The sequence below is a fragment of the Macrotis lagotis genome, chromosome 3 (assembly GCF_037893015.1).
Source record: "Macrotis lagotis isolate mMagLag1 chromosome 3, bilby.v1.9.chrom.fasta, whole genome shotgun sequence".
Taxonomy (NCBI): domain Eukaryota; kingdom Metazoa; phylum Chordata; class Mammalia; order Peramelemorphia; family Peramelidae; genus Macrotis; species Macrotis lagotis.
The window spans coordinates 207,141,935-207,162,838 of record NC_133660.1 but is presented as its reverse complement, the minus strand read 5'-3'; the positions used below and the strand labels follow the sequence as shown (position 1 = coordinate 207,162,838).

The 20,904-nt window shown below is 35.0% G+C and overlaps 1 protein-coding gene and 1 long non-coding RNA gene across 3 annotated transcripts in view; one reads left to right on the top strand and one right to left on the bottom strand.

The window, feature by feature from the left end:
- Positions 1-1,392: 1,392 nt before the first annotated feature.
- BOD1L1 (biorientation of chromosomes in cell division 1 like 1) overlaps positions 1,393-20,904 on the bottom strand; it is a 79,476-nt gene continuing 59,964 nt past the window's right edge. The window contains exons 21-26 of one of the 2 annotated variants that reach the window (XM_074229778.1): positions 20,862-20,890; positions 18,438-18,483; positions 15,781-15,827; positions 15,589-15,673; positions 14,986-15,148; positions 1,393-2,578 (exon numbers count right to left, since the gene is read on the bottom strand). In XM_074229778.1, coding sequence (XP_074085879.1) covers positions 2,452-2,578; positions 14,986-15,148; positions 15,589-15,673; positions 15,781-15,827; positions 18,438-18,483; positions 20,862-20,890 — 497 coding nt within the window. In that variant the 3' untranslated portion in view covers positions 1,393-2,451. Of the gene's footprint in view, positions 2,579-14,985; positions 15,149-15,588; positions 15,674-15,780; positions 15,828-18,437; positions 18,484-20,861; positions 20,891-20,904 lie in introns of those variants that run through there. The other variant, XR_012477078.1, reaches the window with a different exon arrangement.
- On the top strand, positions 9,326-12,965 carry LOC141518078 (uncharacterized). Its single transcript, XR_012477079.1, has 2 exons — positions 9,326-9,437; positions 11,957-12,965. It is a non-coding gene; the product is annotated as an uncharacterized LOC141518078 (long non-coding RNA).

The window sequence follows — 20,904 nt, the reverse complement described above, 5'->3', positions numbered from 1 at the left end:
AGTACAAACATTTATAGGTGGTAGAAAGGTATCTAAATAAAAAACAAGATCAACAAATAGCCAAACAAATTTTATCTAGAGGAAACCATAAGCATGTTTTTGCCTTAGGGACCAGGACCTCCAAGAAATTGTATGGACAGGTATGAATAGGAAGCTGGGCTGATTGGAGGATGCATTCTTCTATCTTTTTTTTTTTAGTTTCCACCAATGCTTTATATATTAGCAATAAACTCCATAGAATTAGCTTGGAAACGTGTGGTTTTATTTTTATTCCAGGGCTATAATAATTAGGAGTTTATAGCTTGGAAATACTTTGGTATGTAGAGTTGGTCAAGTAGGCATTTGGAGGCTACTGCCATCCATAAATGTATTTTCCTGGGAAGGCCACTATCTCTACCAGACAGGTAGAAAGATTCCTGCTTCTTGTCTTTGTAGCTTGTAAAAGAATATTGAATTTTAAGTCAGGAAATCAAATACTAGTCCTGAATCAAAAACTTACCAGTTCTTTAACTTTGGACAAGTCACTGCCCTCTGTATCACCACCTCTAAAATGAAGGAGTTAAACAGATTCTGATTGTAATGGGTTCTGGTAGCAGGAAGCAGATCTGTTTGACAACTCAGTTCTCTGACTAGTTTAAATTCTGTTTATATCTGCTGGACCCTACCTTTCTGTCTGTGCATATTGACAGACTAGGGAGTTGTCTATTCAGCAGAATTTTCATGGCAAAAGCCAAGGGTACGCAGAATAGGAATTTGAGAATCCAAAAACAGGTGGTTTATAAATAAAAATTTCTTACAGTGATCTTTGTGGAAAAATCATAAAAACAGTACATTTTTAAAAATATAAGTTAGGATTCTGAGATACATCCAGAGAGGTGTAGTAAATTGAAAATAAAGCATTCTTAAAGGCTTCTCTCAAATATTATAGCACCTTACATTCATTAACTCACATTTCTTTTCTGAGAAGGAATCATGGGGTTGGACTAAATGATACTTAAAGTCTCTTCTACATCTACAAATTCTATGGTGTTTTGGTGAAATATTTTGTCATGGGGTAAAAAAATATTAACTTATGTTTCTTAGGTTAGGTCTGCATTGTCATAAATAGCTATCCAAAGGTAAAGTATCTCAAAGGGAGTCTTATCTGAAGAATTTTAAAGCAGAAAAATATCTTACAACTCAAGTTTTGGGAAACATTTTATAATTTATATTATAAAATCTCAGTAAGAAACCATGTAAAATGACAGAAATATCCACCTTACATAAGAGTCCAAAAAAAAAGCCCCACACAGAATGTAAATTTTAATTATAAAACATAAGAATATGAACACAACATTGTAAAATAATCTCAGATTATTTGGCAACTTATTACATCATTGCAAGAGACAAATCTGATCTTAAGAAAAGTTTAATCTTTATGAAAAACTTAGCTTGGACAATTTGTTCTTATGGGAGTTAAAACATGTTAAAAAAAGGCTCTGGCCATAAGACCAGGTTTTATTCTGAAATACCTGTGTATAAAACAGAACATAAAATGTCAAAACTCTACAGATGTAAGAAGAAATGGATTTTTTCATCTTCAATGGATCTCTCTTCATTGAAAAGGACAAATACTGAAAGAAGAAGGTAAGCTTTGGAATAACACAGAGTAGTTGGATTGAATCTCAACTGGAAAAATTTCTGGTGAAGATGGCATGAATTTTCCTAAACTAGAACTATTTTTACTTCATTTAGGTTGGTAATAAAGTCACATATGTGAATGTAATTTAAAAACAAGATATAGTTTCTTAAACATAGACACAACTGTGAACAGAAAAACAACTGAGTCCCTTTCTTTAACTAATCTACTTACTTGAATACATGCGAAATAACTCTTTACCTCCTGCCACATTATGTTGAGATAAGTTCAGGGCAGAGGCCTGAAACAATTCCTACTGATGACTGCATAGCATTTAAAACCTGTTTTTATTTAAAAAAAAAGAGAAAATAAAAATAAACAGAGATATATAGTAAAGTTCACAGATAAGTCTTCTCTGTAAAATAAATAAAGTGTTCATCATCATTGAGTAGCATCATACATAGAGTAAAATACAACCTATTTTTACATGTTTATATACTGTACAAAGATTATCAGGAGGCAATCAGGTGCCTGGTGGGTTGGAAGCTTTTGCATTAGCGATGTCTGTCACATTGGGAAATCCCAACTTTGAATGTTAAAATATACAACTACTTTGTTTTAAATTGAGATACAAAGTAAACTTATTTTCCTTTATCTGAAATAAATGTACATATCTCCTATAAACAAGAGTCTGTAAAGCTGTTCAAAACATAACAAGAGAAAGCTTGCGTCTGGTAATGTATAGCACATGCGTGTCCTCTTTCTTCTGAAAAAGTGGATGGCCCTGAGAGGGTCCTCTCTTACCACTTTTTTCAAACCAGAGGTGGAAATGCTCAGTGTGAACGTTTTGTCTTTTTTCCTGGTGCTTCTTCCACTTTCTGCTGACCCCTTGTTCGGACCACTGATGGACTGGCCTCTCTCTTACGCTTGGCAGGAGGAGAGGATAGCTGTATCTTCGATCTGCATTATAGAGGGGATGAAGGATTTAGAATTGAAAGGAGTCTTAAATGAACAAGGAAAACAAAAACCTAATTTTAGGAAGAGAAACTGATGCCCAGAAAGGGAAAATTACTTGTCTGAAGTCATTTAAGTAGATAAGTAGAAAACAAAAGTTTAAAGAAAGTCAAAGGAGAGCATCTGAAACAATGTGAGGATGTACGGAAAACAACTTTTGGAGCCTCTCATTTGATTTTTTTTTTTTTGATTTTTGCAAGGCAAATGGGGTTAAGTGGCTTGCCCAAGGGCACACAGCTAGGTAATTACTAAGTGTCTGAGACTGGATTTGAACCCAGGTACTCCTGACTCCAAGGCTGGTGCTTTATCCACTGCGCCACCTAGCCACCCCAAGGAGCCTCTCATTTGTTAGGAAACAATATTTGCAAAGTTGACTCAATTTGTAGTTCAGGGTTTGTCACTAACTAGCTGTGTTACTTTGGACAGATGAGTCCCTTAGTCTCTCTGGGCCTCAATTTTCCTCAGTTCAGACAAAAGCATTGCCTTCTTTAAGTTTACAGTTCTGACATAAGCCCCTGGCTCTTAACAGAATGGAATAAATGCATTTACTATTATTTGATCAAGTTACAAGCATTTGTTAAGCACTTACTGTGTCCCAGACTCAGTGCTGGGATACAAAAGAAAACTCCAACAGTTGCTATCATCAAGGAGCTTCCATTTGATAAGACAGACATGTGAGTATACATAAAATCAATTTTAGGTGACTCCTAGGGGAAAGGCCTCTCTGTGGAGGAGGCAGCAGTTCAGTAAACTGAAGACTGGTAACAAACAGTGGTATGATTTGTCCTGGTGAATGCCCCTCCATGGCTCATATCAGGGCTTCTTCAGTCATCCCTCACTCTCCACACCTCACCTTCCCCCTACCTTCTCTCTTACTGCTCCCTTCTAGCTCTGTTAACAATATGGGTCTGTAGATCTGTTCCTCTATTGCTCCACTCACCATCCCCATGGCCTTCTGAACCAAAATCTCTCTCTAGAGGCCACTCTCCATATGTTATCTCTTCCTCAAGTCTATAAACTCCCCAAAGTTAGAGACTGCTTTGCTTTTCTAGTTGTATCCTTAGGACAGTTCTTTGCACAGAGTAAGTGGTTACTAAGTGTCTTTTTATCTATTCACAAATACTCCCCAAAAGACACATCAACATGACAGGAAGTTTCACCAAGCAATAAGCTTTGGAGTTTGGCTTTATTTATGTTATGATGTTCACTAGAATGCAGCATTCCTGGGAAAATGTGGATAGTGGCAGATAATAAAAGTCATTGATTCACTAGGGACCACAGCTATATTGTGGGAGAGACTGAATGGAAACAGGAGTTACTAACTTTGTCATCAACAAATTGTTAATGAGGACAAGTGTTCCCAAGAAGCTGACATGGTGACAGGGAGACTATATGTATACACAAAGAGAAGATAACAGGGAACTTTGAGTGCACACGCACAAGGAAAGAACAAGTCATCTAGAGCAACCAGGCAAGTCTGATGTAGGATGTCCCTGGGTTGAATTTTGAAGAAAACCAGGGAGTAAAGGAGAGCATTCCAATCAAAAGGAAAGCCTAGATATGGAAATGGGGGGGGGGGGGGCAGGGGTGTGTGTGGATGAATAAAAAACCTTTATCCAGTGCTTACTCCATGTAAAGCATTGTGCTAAGAAAAAGGAATATAAATGTAAAATGGAGACAATCATTCTCTCAAGTATTGTCTTATACTGATGATGACAATGATGATACATGAAAAGAGGAGTAATTCCTCATTGTCTTCATTTTCTTATGACCACTCACACTCCCACCCCCACTCAAAGGTGAATTGACTTTTTAGGGAAAGCAATAGGAGGTTACTTCCACTTGGAGGTTTTCAAGTGTAGGTCGAAAAAGGAAAAACCCAAGAAAAGGGACCATAACACTAACTTTTAAAAAAGTTATTGATGCCCCTTGTTTTTTTAAACTGCAATTATTTCCCAACTTAACTTCCTATTCCGCTTCCAGTAGAGTCATGCAACTAACAGTGTGACCTAATTTGACAGCAAATGAGACATTCCACAACTCCAATCTTCCTATGAAGAACAGGGAAATGTTTTCATCAACTGTCTGACCTTTGTCCTTTAGAATCCCTTGCTTACTTCAAGGCTCAGCTCATGTCCCACCTCCTTCTGAAAAGCTTTCTTGATCTCCTCAGTTATTATGGCTTTCTTCCTCTTTCTTAAGTTATCATTTTATATTTATCTATTTACATATTCTATCTTACTAGTAAGTAGAATGTTAACTTTTTGAGGAAAACTTTGTCATCTTATAAACAGACACATCTTATAAACAGCAGGGAGATTGGATTGTCCTTGAAAGATAATACTGATCACCAATGACCTGCTGCTGAATCAAATGACTTCTTATCATCCTTTTGGATAGTGTTCTCAATGTAGTATTTGATGCTGCTGACTACTACCAGTTCTAATGATACTTTTTTTTTAACCCATGGCTTGTTATATTGCTCTTTACAGATTATCCTTCTACCTGTGTTTGATCAATCTGCAGGCTGATATGTATGTATGTATCAATAAATGAACAACCATCCTTGACTCTCTTTTTTTAATGTCTACTTTTTTTTTTGGTCTGGGGGACTTCATCTATTCCATGGCTTATCACCTCTATATAGATGTCTTTTAAAGTCATAAAGTCCCATTCTTTTCCCAGAGGTCCAGTCTCTCACTGCCTATTGGATATTTTTAACTGGATGTCTTGCTGCATCTCAAATTTATGTCTAAAATTAAAATCGTCTTCCTTAGTAAACCTGTTTCATCTTCCAATTTCCTTATTTCTAGTGATGGTACTACTAGCCCCTTCTCAGTCCAAGTCTGAAACTTCAGAATCAACTTTTCACTATGGTTTCTCCTTTATTCATTCCAGTAAATAAGTTGCTGTGCTCTATTGATCCTACTTTCCTAACATATCTCTAATGTGACACCTTTTTTCTCCATTCAAACTATCACTAGTTTAATAATCCTTTTCTTTACTTAGCCTTTCCTCCTTTCTATTCCATTCTTCACTAAGAAACAAATTCCTAAGGTCTCCCCTTCTTAGACCGATTCTTTGGGGAAATCAAACATGCCTGAATTCTTACTTAGCTTTCAACCACTGAACGAGTGTTTCCTCAGACAAACTAAGACTTGGGATAGACCTTAGCTTAAAAAACAAAAACAAAAACAAAAACAGGGACTCCTACTATATCTGGGGCAATTGCCAGTCTTCATAGTCTTTGTCTTACCACTGGACCCTGATGACTTTGCAGTCCTGCCTCACTTAAATCGAATTCACATGCAAGTTAAGACATCACTCTTCAAGAACAAAGGACAAACAACAATAAACAGCCAAGGAGTTAATATAGAATCTGCTTCATGTGAATTTCTAAACATATTATTTTTGTTGAAAGTTTTTAGAATTAATGCTCATTCATTAAAAGACAAACTTGTGAACTTGGTATTTATGGTCCAACACAATCTGGTTGCACCCTGCTTTTACAACATAATTTGTTATTTGCTTTCATAAAATGTTTCTGATTTTATCCAATTCTTTCCTACCTCTATAAATTCACATAGAATATTCATAAGGTCTAGAAAAGCAAGCCTTCCTCATGTTGGCATGGGGCATTATAGAATCTCTTTTCAAGAATCCATACAGGGGCGGCTAGGTGGCGCAGTGGATAGAGCACTGGCCCTGGACTGAGTTCAAATCCAGCCTCAGACACTTAATAATAATTACCTAGCTGTGTGGCCTTGGGCAAAGCCACTTAACCCATTGCCTTGCAAAAACCTAAAAAAATAAAAAAAAAAAGAATCTACACAAGTATAGTCTCTTCCTTGAGGCCTTTCATGATCCTCAGGAGAAAAAGTTATATCCTATACATTTATCTCTGTCACCTTCTATCTGGAATTATTAAATTTATCTTTGCACATGTTTGATTCTTCTACTGAACTGAATGCTCCTTGAAGCTAGAGACTCTGACTTTTCATTTTTTAAAATAGTTGAATAAATATTAAATTAAACTGAAAAATAAACAGTTTAAAGATCCCCTAGGCAGGAGTGAGGAAGTCTAGAGTCTCACAGCTAACTTGGTGACCTTGGTCAAGTCTTTTAACCCTGTATGGGCCTCTGCTTCCTTACCCTCCAAAAGTTAGGAAGGACTGGATGAAGTACATTGGGGGAAAACCTCAAGATTCAGCTTCAGTTCTTTCCCTTGACTTGAGGTGAATTCTTAATAAGAGAAAAATTTCCCAAGTGAAAGGTGCAGTTAAAAGTAACCAGTATGTCTGTCAGCAGCTGCTATACGATGAACTATGAGCTGGACACCTAGGAGTAGCCAGTAAATACCTATTTGTAAAATTCAAGTAGAAGTGGTATGACAAGTCTAGTCAGTATGACAGAGAACTCTAAGAAGGCAGGATCTCAATTCTAGAGACCTCATAATTAAACATCTTACCCATTTCTTGGAGAGGTGAGTGACAGAGTCAGTGTTAAGATTGAGATATCTGTCTGTCTCTGTCTATATACATATAAAAACATGGTCAATGTGGAAATTTGTTCTACTTATTATACACAGTCATTAGAATATGCAAGAATGTTATGCCTATATATTATGCAAAATTTTTTGGGGGGTGACAAGTGACACAAAAGCAGATTTTTGTTATTTGAAAAAAAATCAAACTAAAGTTAAAAAAAAAGATGAGCAAAATCTAGCAGAAGTGAATACAGTGCCAAGTATTAAAAGGAATCATAGACTCAGAGACAAAATGTCTTAATGGTCCCCTAGTCCAACCCGTACCTAAAGTGTATGTCTCCTTAAAAAAAAAAAAACTATCAGGTAGATAGCCATTCAGACTTCACCTCCATCCAGACTTAATATTTTAGGAAGCAAGTTAATTTCATTTTTTTAGATAGCTCTTGCTAATCAAACAAAAAAAGATTTGATGAGCAATGGGTGCTGTAACTGTAACAGGCAGTGGAGATAAAAGTGTATGCATAAGTTTTACCCTCTGGGAGTTTATGTATTAGTATATATAAATATTGACACAATAAATTATGAAGTTTTTTTTTTGGCAGGGGGAGAGACTTGGGTTTTGCTGTGATGTTGTTAAAGAGGGAGAACATTCTAGGCCTGAGCAAACATATGGATGCAGGAGATGGGAGGGCACAAAGGCTGGGGGGATGAGATGAATAGCACGTGAAGAGGCCTGGTAGAAAAGGTTATGATTCTGTGTTTGATCCCTCTGGTAAACTGAAGAGGGGAAAGACTTGAGAAGAGGGGGAAGTAGTAGGGAAGTTACTAGAGAATATGAGGGGAGGAATGAGTAATGGAGAGAAGGAACTAAAATGATGGCTTTTTGAGTATAGAGAAAATTGTGTGGAGGCAGAATTGACATGATTGGCATTGGACTGGTAAAGGAGAGTGAAGAATCCAGGAAGACTGAGGCTTAAAACTTGTATAATTAGAAGGGTAGTTATGCACTCAAGAGAATGAGGGAAGCTCTGGAGAGAGAGAAGGAATTTGAAAGAAATATTCCTTTGGGGAAATGTTCTGAGATACCTAAAGGACATTTAATTAGAAATATCCAACAGGCAGCTGATGATATAGGATTGGAGCAGGGGAAAGACTAGGGATATATACTGTATTAGATATATTGCCAGTTTCAGAGTGATAGAAAAACCCAAGAGAGCTGCTAAATTCAGAGCAGAGATTAGGGATCTATCAGAAGCCTGGATGATAATTAAATCAATGGGGGCTGAAAAGATCACCGAGTGAGAATTTAGAGAAAGAAGAGAAGAAGACCTTGGGAGGGAGACTTGGTATACACTTATAGTTAAGGGAGTATGTTATCAGTGATGAGATCTGAGTTCATATTTAGTTGTTAACAATTATTAGCTGTGTGACTATGAGAAAGACCATTTAACCTCTGGGATATATATTAGTTCTAATCTATAGAAGAGGAATAATAATAGTTACAGTAGCTAGCTCTTAGAATTGAGAGCTAAATAATATATGTGAAGTGCTCAGTCAAACCTCAAAATGTGTAATCACTACTACATTACTACTACTCTTAAACCACAGACTGCTCATTTGTAAAAAGCAGACAAGAGACATGCTTTCAATTTCTATAACTGTTTTGAGGCCAAGTGATTTGTAAACTTTAAAGGGATACTGAAGTGTGAGCTACTGTTAGAGGAATGATAAGCATAAGAGGTGAGCAAGGCAGGAATAAATGATATCAAGGAGGGGAAAGGGCTCTTGAAGGGAAGCAGAGAGGATGTCCTTTGGACAGGATTTTAGCTAACTGAAACATCCTTGTTTCACAAGCTTGTCTAAAGCTAATAAGGAGTGCAAATCCATTTCTGATTATGTTCCTAAGTTATGTGTGTGTTCATATGTCCTCTATACTCTACCATCACACTATTTGCTATGCTGACTTTTGCTGAGACAATTTCTGTCTTAAATTTATTTCATAAAATTATTGTGCGTAACCATCTAAGCCTGATTTAAAAGTTTCTCCTTTTGTGTTTTAGGTTGAGTTTCAGATTTTTTCATTATTGCTTGAATATCTTTATCTTGGCTACCTTGAATAAAGCTGAGAGGCATTATTCTAGAACTCTCTCTGCTTAGTTGGAACACTGTGAATGTGAAGTTGAGGAGTGTGTTGATGACAACACAATTTAACTGCTGGGAGTGACTTTCCTAGCCTGTGTCATTTAATCCTGAGAATAAGACTTTCAGGGTTCAGGTAACCCTGTTCAAGAAGTCATTTGATGAGTCTTGCTTTGTAAGGTAGGTAATAAATGGGGTCATTTCTAATCCCTTTTTCTTTTTAAATGGGACTCAATAATGCCAAAAGGCAGCTGATAAAATAGTTGTTAGGAGAGTAACTTAAATAAAGGAAACATTACTGTAGGAAAATTTTTTTTTCCTTAGGGGACTTAAAGTGACTTAAATTCAAGCAAAGACTTACCTTCCTAATGGGGGAGATTTACTAACTTTTTCCCTGGAGGACAACTTCACTTTTGCTAATTTTTGGCGATTTCTAGGAGGAAATGTTTCTGGGCTGCCAAGTTTGGAAGTGGCACGTGTAGCTGGCTTGCTTGGCTGCTTTCTGAAACAGATTAAAAAATAAAACTGTACTGTAGGTAGAAGGGAAGAATACAATCTGAAATTCTAAGCTACTTGGGACTACTTTCGAAAAAGGAAGGTGGAGTATGAAAGTGCCAGAGCACTAGAAATAAAAAAAAAGAGATACAGGTAATTTGGGAACTCTAAATCCTTAATATAATTGTGAAAAAAAAAGGCTTTATTAGGCAACAAAATCATATATATGCTCAATACTAAAAAAAATTCGCTTGCATAAGGTGAATCTAAATAAGGTGGTAGGCATTTTCAAAGAACCACCAAATGGAAGAAGAAACGGAAGGTTTCATGAATTTCAGGCAATAACAACAATAATAAATTCAACATTTATAAAATGCTTTAAGAGCTTAAATGATTTTAGATATGAACACTTTAGTGGTTGATTTTTTATAGACTATGGTTAGTAAGGAAAGAATATGACACAGTATAAAAGGGATTATATGAAATGAGGTATTTGCTCACTAATTTGTTGTTTAAGTTTGGATAAACTTGAACTTTCCTGGTCCAGTTGCCTCTGCTATAAATTGAGTATAAGAAAGCATTTCTTGAATAAAGTCAAGTGGGCTGGACTAGATGACTTAAGGAATGCTTCCTTCCCAGCAATTAGCTCTATGATTCTCTAATAAAGCATAACTAGGCATAAATAACTAACAATATGTAAAATCTAACTGCAAGTAAATGGATGGATTTTAGGTTCTTGGAGAAAATGTCAACACCTTGTTCCTATTATTATTCAACATTTTAGCAGTTGGGTCAACTTTTGCAAGGTGTAAGTAGAAGTTGTGAGGTGGTACATTTATTTTAAGTGTTCCTGAACATTCTCATTAACCCTGGATGATGAGAATGAAGCATGATCCAAGCTGGAAAAGGTTGCTAACAACCTGTGAAATCAAGAAAAAAAATTTGAAACACTGTTAAATTGGGAAGTTAGGGTTAGAGACTGAGAATGAAATTATGGATGGAGAAGTTTATATTAAAAAAGCAAAAATAACACAAATGCAAAATGAGGAGTGATAATTGAACAAATATTAATGGAGATTATAATAGTATACAAAGTTTCAAGTACTTCTAAGGCAGGGCTATCCATCCTTAGTTTCAAAAGTTTTTATTGCACCAGCAGACGATATATATTTTGATCTGACATTTCAGCGAGTGCTCTGTGATAGCATTTACTAAAGCATTTAATAAACCCACAGGCAGGCTGTATACAATCACACCGCAGGTGCTGCATTTTGGATAGCACTGTTCTAAGGGTTCAATTATAAGCTCTATACAGACGATTCTCAAATCTGTTGCTTTTAGTAAAGCTCTTTCTTCTAAGTTCCAAACTTGCATATTCAACTGCCTAAATAGACCAAGAGATATCCCACAAGTACTCCAAATTCAAAATGTACAAGGCAGACCTAATTTTTTAAAAAACAAACATTTTTTTCTTGACTTCCTGTTTTCATCTTCCTAATTCCCCATACTAAAATTATCTTTGCCTCCTAACAACATCCCTGAATTCCTCAGCCAGAAGCAATGCCATGCTTTAGTTTAATCACACACTTACATTTATATCAACAGCCTATTGCATTGTAATGACTTTTGTACACATCCTATTTTCCCTTCATAGACTATTAGCTTCTGAAGGAGAGGGACCCACATTTTACTGACTTCTATTCCTTCGGTGCTTGGTGACACTGGCCTTAACAAAGCAGACCCTTAACAAATGTTTTTTGAATTGAATCTGATTCAGTTTTACTCAGGTGTTAACCAGAATTAACTACCAAATTCCACAAAGTAAACCGGACATGGAAAACTTAGAAAGCAACTATGATTTCAAGATGGGAAATAGTAGGAAAAAAAAGAAACAAAAGGCTAAAAATTGAAAGCACACTGTGTTCAAGGATCACAGACCTAAAAATGGAATGGACCTCAGAGACTATCTAGTCAAACCCTTCATTTCTAACTAAGGGCTCTGGGCCTCATTTTCCTCAACTATAAATCAAGGGAATTGCAGAAATCAATTCATTAATGATGAAAATGTGAATTAATATAGGCCCTTTGGAAAGAGAAAATGTAGAACTATTGTTTTTACTAAAGAATAAAAGATAATGAATTTAAGCATGAGATATTTAACTTCAACTCAACATTCACTATCTTTTTTTTTTTATTATGTGTAGGGCTCTGTAATAGATACTGAGGGATCTACAAAGAGAAAGATGATGGATATTCATACTTAAATAAACACACTATGGTAAAATGGATGAAGAACAAGAAATTCTAATGTAATAGTGCAAATCTGAACTTAAAAATACAACTAACAAATGGTGGATGAAACTCACAACTGATCTGATATGGCTATGGAAGAGCACAACTTATTGAAAAGAAACAGGAGGTAGAGAGGGAGCTGGAATAGCATGACATATCAAAGAAATATAATCTAGTGAAAATGAGGCACAAATAATTATGTTTACCATGTAAGAGGAACATTCGAATGAAGATCAATGGAAGTAGATATGGAAGTGATATTATGATTAGAGTATAAAACAGACCACCTGAAGAAAAACAGAAAAAGAAATGAGGAGTTTAGGAAATAGATTATAAGCTTGTATGGAGGACGCATGATATAACAGGAATGGGGAACTTAAATTATCTGGACATCTGTTGGAGCCCTCTCTCTGCCCAAACTATAACAACTACTATTTTCATGACTTGGCATAATACTAATTTTATCCTTCAAATGACAGAGGAACCAATGAGGGAAAATTCTATTCTGGACCTAATTTACATAAACATGAAAGAATTGGATGTTGGAGTGGAAATAACAGTAACTTTGGTGGGTAGTGAACATTCCACTTTAGAATTTGTGGTGGAAGAGGCAAGTAAGCCAGGCAAAGTCTGAATACATCCAATTTGGGCAAAATGGATTTGAAAGCACTCAGAGGAAGGTTATGAATATGATCTTATGGTCTTATGATCTTAATGATCTTAATTTTCCAAAAAAAAAGTCAGCCAAAGAAAATGGGAAATAAAGAGACAAAAAAAAATCTCATCAAGGGGAAAAAGCGAAGTTTTCTTAGGAGATAGATGTGAATACAAGAAACTCACTGACTAACCCAGATATAAAAACAAAAACAAATATGTTCAGAAGATGGAAGCAAGGGCACATAATAAAGAATGTGTAAAAGACATTGTGATCAATCTTAGGAGAGCTAAAGTTCAAAATGATCTGGGACTGGCCAAAAAATCTAGACCTGAGGTCAAAGACTGCTTAATTTTTGAATTCCCAATATCTAAAAGTTCCTGGCATGTAATACATATAAATGCTAACAAACTTATTGATCAAAGAAGGGATGGTCCTTCTTTGAATGGATAGGATGAAAAGCGATAAGAGAAGGCAAAATTGCTCAATTTTAATTGTTTCTTTTCGTCTGCCAAGGAGGATATAGAATGGAAAGGACATAGCTAACAGGAAGCTAATACCCAAGGAGATAAGATAATAAGAGGGCATATAAGTTCCCCTGAGTTCAGGTCATTAGTGCTAAGAATGGGAGAAGTGAATAGAACCAGAAAAAAAGATAAATGTGTTCTTAATTTTCAAGAATCCTACTCTTTTACTTTGTTCTGATCCAGGTCATGTGTAGAGTACTTTCTTTAGATCTAGGAGCAACATTTTAAGAATGTTAGAGAGGACTGAAAGGGTTAACTTGGATGACTAAAGGGCCTTAAGAGCAGAATATCTGAGGATCAGTTAAGCAACTGGAGATATTTAATCTGAAGAAGTCAAGACATGTGGTAGATAAAGCAGGTATATTTGAACGAGTGTTAGAAGGAAAAGGGATATTAGACTTGTTCTATTTGGATCCAGAGGACAGAATGAGAAGCAATAGGTCAAGCTGGAAAGAGGAATGTTCTGACTTGATATAAGAAAAGCCTTCCTAGCAGTCAGTTATACAGAAGAGGAATGAGCTACTTCAGGAGACATCTCCTCACTCAAGGTCTTCAATATTTGGTATACTGTTCAGATATAGGCTGAACTAGAAAGCATAGAAAACAAGTGAAATCCCTTTCTACTCTAAAAATCTTTGGGAAAACTTATGAGGTTAATTCAATATTCCAGGTAAAGTAGTGCTGAAGGCATGAAGTATGGGGGCAGCAGAAGCATTAAGGGATGAAGTGAATGAAAGGAAAGGGGATATAGGACTTGGCAATTGGTTGTTTACAAAGTGAGTGTAAGGGAAAACTTAATGAATATAACTATATTTTGAATATGACATGAGACAATGGGAAGTTAGTGATGCCTGGAAAATAAGGAAGAGATCATATCAAGATGAAAAGGGTGATTTATGGCATCAAATAATATGCAGAGGTCAAGGACAGAAAAAAGGCAACTCGATTTAGTGGTAGTAAGCTAGTAAATAAGTATTTATGAAACACTTGCTGTGTCAAGCACTGTGCTAGAAGGTGAAGACACAAAGAAAGGCAAGAGATGGTTCCTGACTTTGAGGAGCTCACAATCTAATGGGGAAGATGAGGGTAAATAATGATGTATACACTAATCTATACAGATTAGAAAATAATCAATAGCTAGTTTATCACAGGGGTGGGTATGAATACAAGATGGTATTAAAGGGTGAGGTGGTAGAGAGGAAAATGAGACACAGAAGGCACTGAAAGGGAGAAAGGGATAGAAAGAGTCAAAGACAACAGCTTAAGAGGGTTGCAGTACGACATGGTAATGTTTGTAAACTGAGGGCAAGGTGCTGACAGAGAAGGAGAAAATAAAAATTTAACAAGGTCTCAAACACATTTGATGAAATAATGTCATGGATAATAAAGATAAGGATGGACTAAGTCCATAGGGACTGGTTCCATTATAGGGAAGTGATGGGGCAGGATATGAAATTGGGGGCTCAAGGGTGAGGTTTAGGAACAGTCATTATATGATGTATGCTAGACAGTCAATAAAAGACCAATTTTAAAAGGCGATAGGGAGTAATGGTGATCCTGGAAAAAAGTCCTTTAAAACATAAAGATCAAGTTGTTCAAAGGTGGGATGGGGTGACTTGGAAAATGGTGGCTTCTCCTTACTAGAGAACTTCATTTGAAGGAACAACCATAAGAGGGGGATTATGGTTCAGGTAAAGATGAGATTATGAAATCTTTCAACTCATATTCTATAATTATTCGTTTTGTAATACACTATTACCTTTGAGCTTCTAATCTTGTAGCTGATCTAGTTGTGGCTCTTGAATATTTTTCATCCTCATCCTCATCCTCCTCTTCTTCTTCTTCCTCAGACTCTTGATCTTTCTTGTCTTCAACTGCTTCAGACATTGATTTATGACGTTTTCTTTCTGGCTCTGATGTTTCTGCTTGGACAGAATTTCAACTGTTGTTCTTACAATTCCAAAGGATATAGTCACTAAGTTTAGGACAACTCTGAAAGGGATTTGGAAGCAAAAAAAGTGGTTTTCCACTTCCTTTTTGTTTTAATATTTGCAATTTGCACTTGTTTAACAATCTCTCAAACACATTTGAGATAGTTTACTTATGTAGTTCACAGCCAGTATTCATAGAAAATTCAGTTGTACTCAGAAAAGCATCTGGTATATACCAATTCTGACATGGGATTATAGCAATTTGTACTATTTATGTAATATTAATGTAAGCTGTGAGGGATTGGATCTTTTCCCTCAATGAAGAAAAATACAAATAAAAAAACGGATATTTAAATGATGAAATAATCTGTATCCAAGAACATCAAAAAATAATTTTCAAGCATTTAAAATCAATTTTTTTTGAATCTTACCAGTTTCTACTGATCCTGTGAAAGGACGTTTGGGTTTTCTTCCTCTTCGACGCATACTTACTACCAATTTTTCTTCTCCATTGTCCTAAATGCAATTAAATAAAATCAGATGAGATTGAAGTTTAGAAGGAATACCAATTTTCACTTGAGAAATACACTTGTAAAAGAAAAATGATAAAATAATGGACTTACATTAGTCAGATTCACTTCTTCGTTTATTATCTCTTTATTAGAGTCATCTTTAAGACAAGCAAAGAAATTATTGCATTAATACTTTATTTTTCAAATTGTTTAGGCACCAACTCTCATGAAAATACTAATTATTCTGTAAAGACTCAGCAAGGTAGTATTAATAAAAAAAATTCACAATCTAGATTTTTTTTTTAATGAAGATCTGACTCCTCTTACAAGGGAAATATCCCAGTACTGAAACCAGACACTAAACTAAAAACAATCCTTTTGTTATTTATCAATTTCCTATGCAAACAAAGTTTATATTGACTTTATAATCTTCAATAGAGGTTTTATTTTTAAATTTCAGTGTAAAAAGTTCTAAAAAATATTAAGCTACACTTTGCTCAGAATTTATTTTTGTAAAAAAAATGAAAAAGCTAAGTTTGATTTAACAGATTAAGTGAAATAATAGTTGTGAGAATATTTTTCAGTTACAAAATTTCATGACTGATGACTTCATGATAATTGCTTCTTTTGAAAAACTTTAGAATAATAACAGAAATTTAAAAATCTTCACCAAAATAGGGCAAACCAGTCAAAATCTATTATTATATGTTTAGTTTCTGATATTTGGATAAACTATGGTAAAATCACATCTTTAGGAACATAATTAGAAAAAGTAGCCATATAATATGGTGAACTTACAACATCAACAACCCAATAAAGTTCCTTTAAATAAGATTTCTTTATATAAAATGATTTATCATTGCATAAAACACTATGAAATAACAAATGAAAAGTGATAAAGGGAATCTTGATAAGGTATCTAAGTCTTTACGGTCACTCTCAAAGAAAAAAGTAATCTTAACTTTAAAGGCTAGAACAACTACGAAAAACTATTTCGGTAGTTTCGTGCCTATCCAAACTATATTCCATCTGGTTCTCAAAATAATACATTATGCTCAATCTTTCTTGATATTGAAGCTGTTATAAAGTTCTAGAAGAATAATTCAATTTTTTATATTAAATTGAGTTAATATATTTAAGTTTCAAATGATCAGTTTTACTGTTTGTCTTAAATTTAGCATCTTTTTTTTTATTTCATTCTCTTACTGGAAGGCCACATCTAGACAAGGTTAAAAAAAGTTTATTTCCTACTTGAGTTGTAAAGTCATATCTAAATTTTTGTTTGCCCCTAACACTTTCTCATAAATCTAGAATAGTGGTTTACTTCCCAACCACAGGTATTTCCCTACAATCAATTCCAAAACTTATTTCCTTTACTCTCTTATTCAAATCTAATTAAGAAGACCCTCAACTCACTCTTCCTTGGCTTCCAGAAAACAAACATTACAAATTAGCAAAAATTATCTGTCATGATCATCTATAAAGAGCTATGTGGGTCTGATCCCTCACATAAATTCTTTCATTCATCCACCCAAAAAAACAATTATTAAACACCCTCCATGTACAATATACTGTGTTAGGCATCTAGTTGAGAAGATTAAAATGCACACAGATTAATATACAGATCAGATGAGCACCTGTGTGTAAGGGCATAAAGTGTCATGACATTAGATGAATGAGAGGTCCTTTCCAGTTTTCAGCTGTATACATCATTGAGACATTTGAATTGGGCAATTAAGGAATATAGAACAGTGAACATAAATGTTCAGAATTGGAAAACACGAGATGGATTCAGGGTTTACTGAAGTGACTTGTTTGTAGGATTAGATAGACACTAAAAGAAGGACTTGTGAGTGAGATAATACTGGAAAGATAAGTTGGAACCAGACTATGGAGGGCATGAAGCAAATTTAAGTCTAGGACTTTTAAATGTCTAAATATATAATGACAACATCTGGATGCCTCATGGAGAAATATCTACATACTTCATGGAGAAACTTATGATGAATGTGAAAAGCGCCCAAAGACATGATTGATCAGTGGGGCCAGATGACTAGAAAAAATGCAATGAGTCATGCTGCAAGGGCTCATTAAGTAGTAAATGATGTATATCATATACACTCCTTTAGTATTTATATCACATCAAAAGGAATAGAAGAAGATATATACCATATTGGGTGGAACTCCTGAGGAGAACTTATAGGTAAGAACTTCATAGGATGAGAGGACAAGTACGGCATACAATCTGTACTATTTGAGAGATCCCTCACATCCATGAGATTATAGATCCTTCAAAGCAGATACTTCTGAATTAGGTTGTGGATGAACAAAATCCAGTGAAATAAAAAAAAATGTTGACAGGGAAATTTATTCCACCAGTTCACCTATAGAAACTATGAAGAAGAGACTATTTTTGTTTGTAGCTTAAACTTCTATTAGAGGGAGGTAAACCAAAAGGCTATTATTATGTTTAAAAACTCAAATTTATATATTTCGATGCTTCCAAAGAATTTTACTCAGAATTATGCTGTGAAATAGGTAGTACCAATGCCATTTCCATTTAATAGAGATTTAGTGACTTACCACAGATGTCACTAAGGTAGGTGAGGGGGGCACCTGAGTCTAGGTCTTCTGACTTCCAAGTCCAGGTGGCTTTTCACTATACCATGAAACTTGATTATAACTGAGCAATAAAATTAAAGGCTAAATTTTCTCCCTTCCCACAAGATGAAAGTTGCCAATTCATTACAGTAAGGAAAGAAACATACCTGCTTGATCATTCTTCACTTTGTCCCTCGGTGGAGACTGTTGTATCTAAAAAATGGGGGTAACCCTCTAAATTAGTGAATTCTAACAAAATCATATAGAGACTAGAACACTAAAGGTTCAATTACTTTATCATAAATATCCTTAAAGGTCAATTAGGTTTACAAGTTTTCACAATGCATTTCACTCAACAGGTGTTTACTAAATGTTGACTAGATCAATGTTTTCTTACCGTCTATAAAGATAACATTTCTATTTTCTCTAATTGGTTAGATGTACCAGATGAATATAGAGTAGACAAATAGGCACTGCCTAGAAATGCAGAACTGCCTGAATTCACAGAAAAATCATTAATGATAAAATCTGAAGAGATAAGAAAGTACAATTTAAGAGAATTAGCTCTGACCCATCTTTGACAAATTGATAGAATCAGCACACATGTGAATCACAACATGTGGCTGTTAACTGCAGAATCACATGAGCAGGAATGGAAGAAGTGATGCCAAGAGATGGCCCGTCTGCTGTCTGGGCTACTAATGGTCTTTTATTAGATCAAGGTTAACAGGTTATTTCCATTGAGAAGTTAACAACTACCACCATATGCAGGGAACTGTTAAGCACTGAGAGAGAGGGATGCTAAATTTAGGTAAGAATAGTCTCTAACCTTAAGATACTTATGGTCTAACAGAGGAATTTTTTTTTTTTAGGTTTTTTTTTTTTTGCAAGGCAAACTGGGTTAAGTGGCTTGCCCAAGGCCACACAGCTAGGTAATTATTAAGTGTCTGAGGCCGGATTTGAACCTAGGTACTCCTGACTCCAGATCCAGTGCTTTATCCACTATGCCACCTAGCCGCCCCTAACAGAGGAATGTTTAACAAAATATGGCAAATATATCAGCATACAAAAGAGAAAAGCTATGTAGGGTTGAGAAGAAAGGTATTATTAATAATATTTTAGAGAAAAATGCAATGTAAATATCTGGTGAATTATACTGAAAATAGCTTTGCTCATAGAAATTCCTAATCTGAATTTCAGGTTTGAGTAGTACAGAAAACAAATTAATATCAATTTAATGTTTTAAAAATAATGACAAAAATGGTTTTTGGACATAAAAGATATAAGGCAAAGGGGTAAAGTGACTTTCCCAAGGTCACACAACTAAGCAATTATTAAGTGTGTGAAGTTGGATTTGAACTCAGGTCCTTCTGACTCCTTGATCGGTGCTCTATCCACTGTGCCACCTAGCTGCCCCTGAACATAGATCTTGATATAAGAACATCTTTTAGGTATTTAAGGATCAAATGAGATAATAGATAAGGAGTGCTTTGATGTTTTAATTGTCACACAAACCTAAATTATTATTCATAAACTTTCTGATGACATCTAACCTAACTAGATACTTAAAAGTGTATTAGAACCTAAATTTAAGTTTTATATTGAAACTGTTTAATATAAAAAACTATTAACTTAAAACCTAAATTTATAAAAGACAGTCACATTCTTCTTTTATTCTAGAATACTTAATTTAGATGTGAAAGGGAACTTAGAGATTATTTAGTCAAACCATATCATTTTATAGTTAAGGAAATTGAGATCTAGAGAAGTGAAGTGACTGGGTTGAGATCAATTGGTTAGCAAATGGAAGAACTATGAAAAACCTTTAGTACTCAAGACCCAATCAAGTGTTTCTTGTTGAAAAGAAAATTTACAAAGGCTTAAGAAATCCATTAGATCTCAAGGAATAAATACATAACATCATCACTTTCATGTAGGAAACAACTAAAAATTTCATATGAATTAACAGCTCAATTGTTAGCTCAGAACAATCAAGAGAATATCTTTATATTTTTCAGTCATAAGGATTCATCTGGAATTTTTCCATTTTAACTAAGGGAAATAATTCCAATTAAATTTTTTGATCTAAACTTGTTGATTGCATTGTTATAGGGATTATCTAGTAAGAAAAATCCTTAAGCCATTACAGATCTCAACTATTTTGCTAATTATACTATGAAATGGTTGCTTGGAGTCAAGCTACTTGCTTAGGATCATATGATAAGACTAGTTAAGACTAGTCTTCCTGACACTGAAGCAAGTCCTCTATTCATTATGCTATACTAGTTCCAATCATGGTAATGCAAAATATTTGTAACTGTGGCATACTTATTTGAAGGGAAGAAATATAATATTAATTATTGGAAGACAGTTTTTTTTTTAAAATTTTGTTTTTTGGCGCGGCTAGGTGGCGTAGTGGATAAAGCACCGGCCCTGGAGTCAGGAGTACCTGGGTTCAAATCTGGTCTCAGACACTTAATTACGTAGCTGTGTGGCCTTGGGCAAGCCACTTAACCTCATTTGCCTTGCAAAAACCTAAAAAAAAAAATTGTTTTTTACAAGAGGACGGTTAGTAAGGAGGAAAAACTTACAGTATCAGTATCTGTTTTGGAGTCCTCTTCTGGAAAAAAAAAG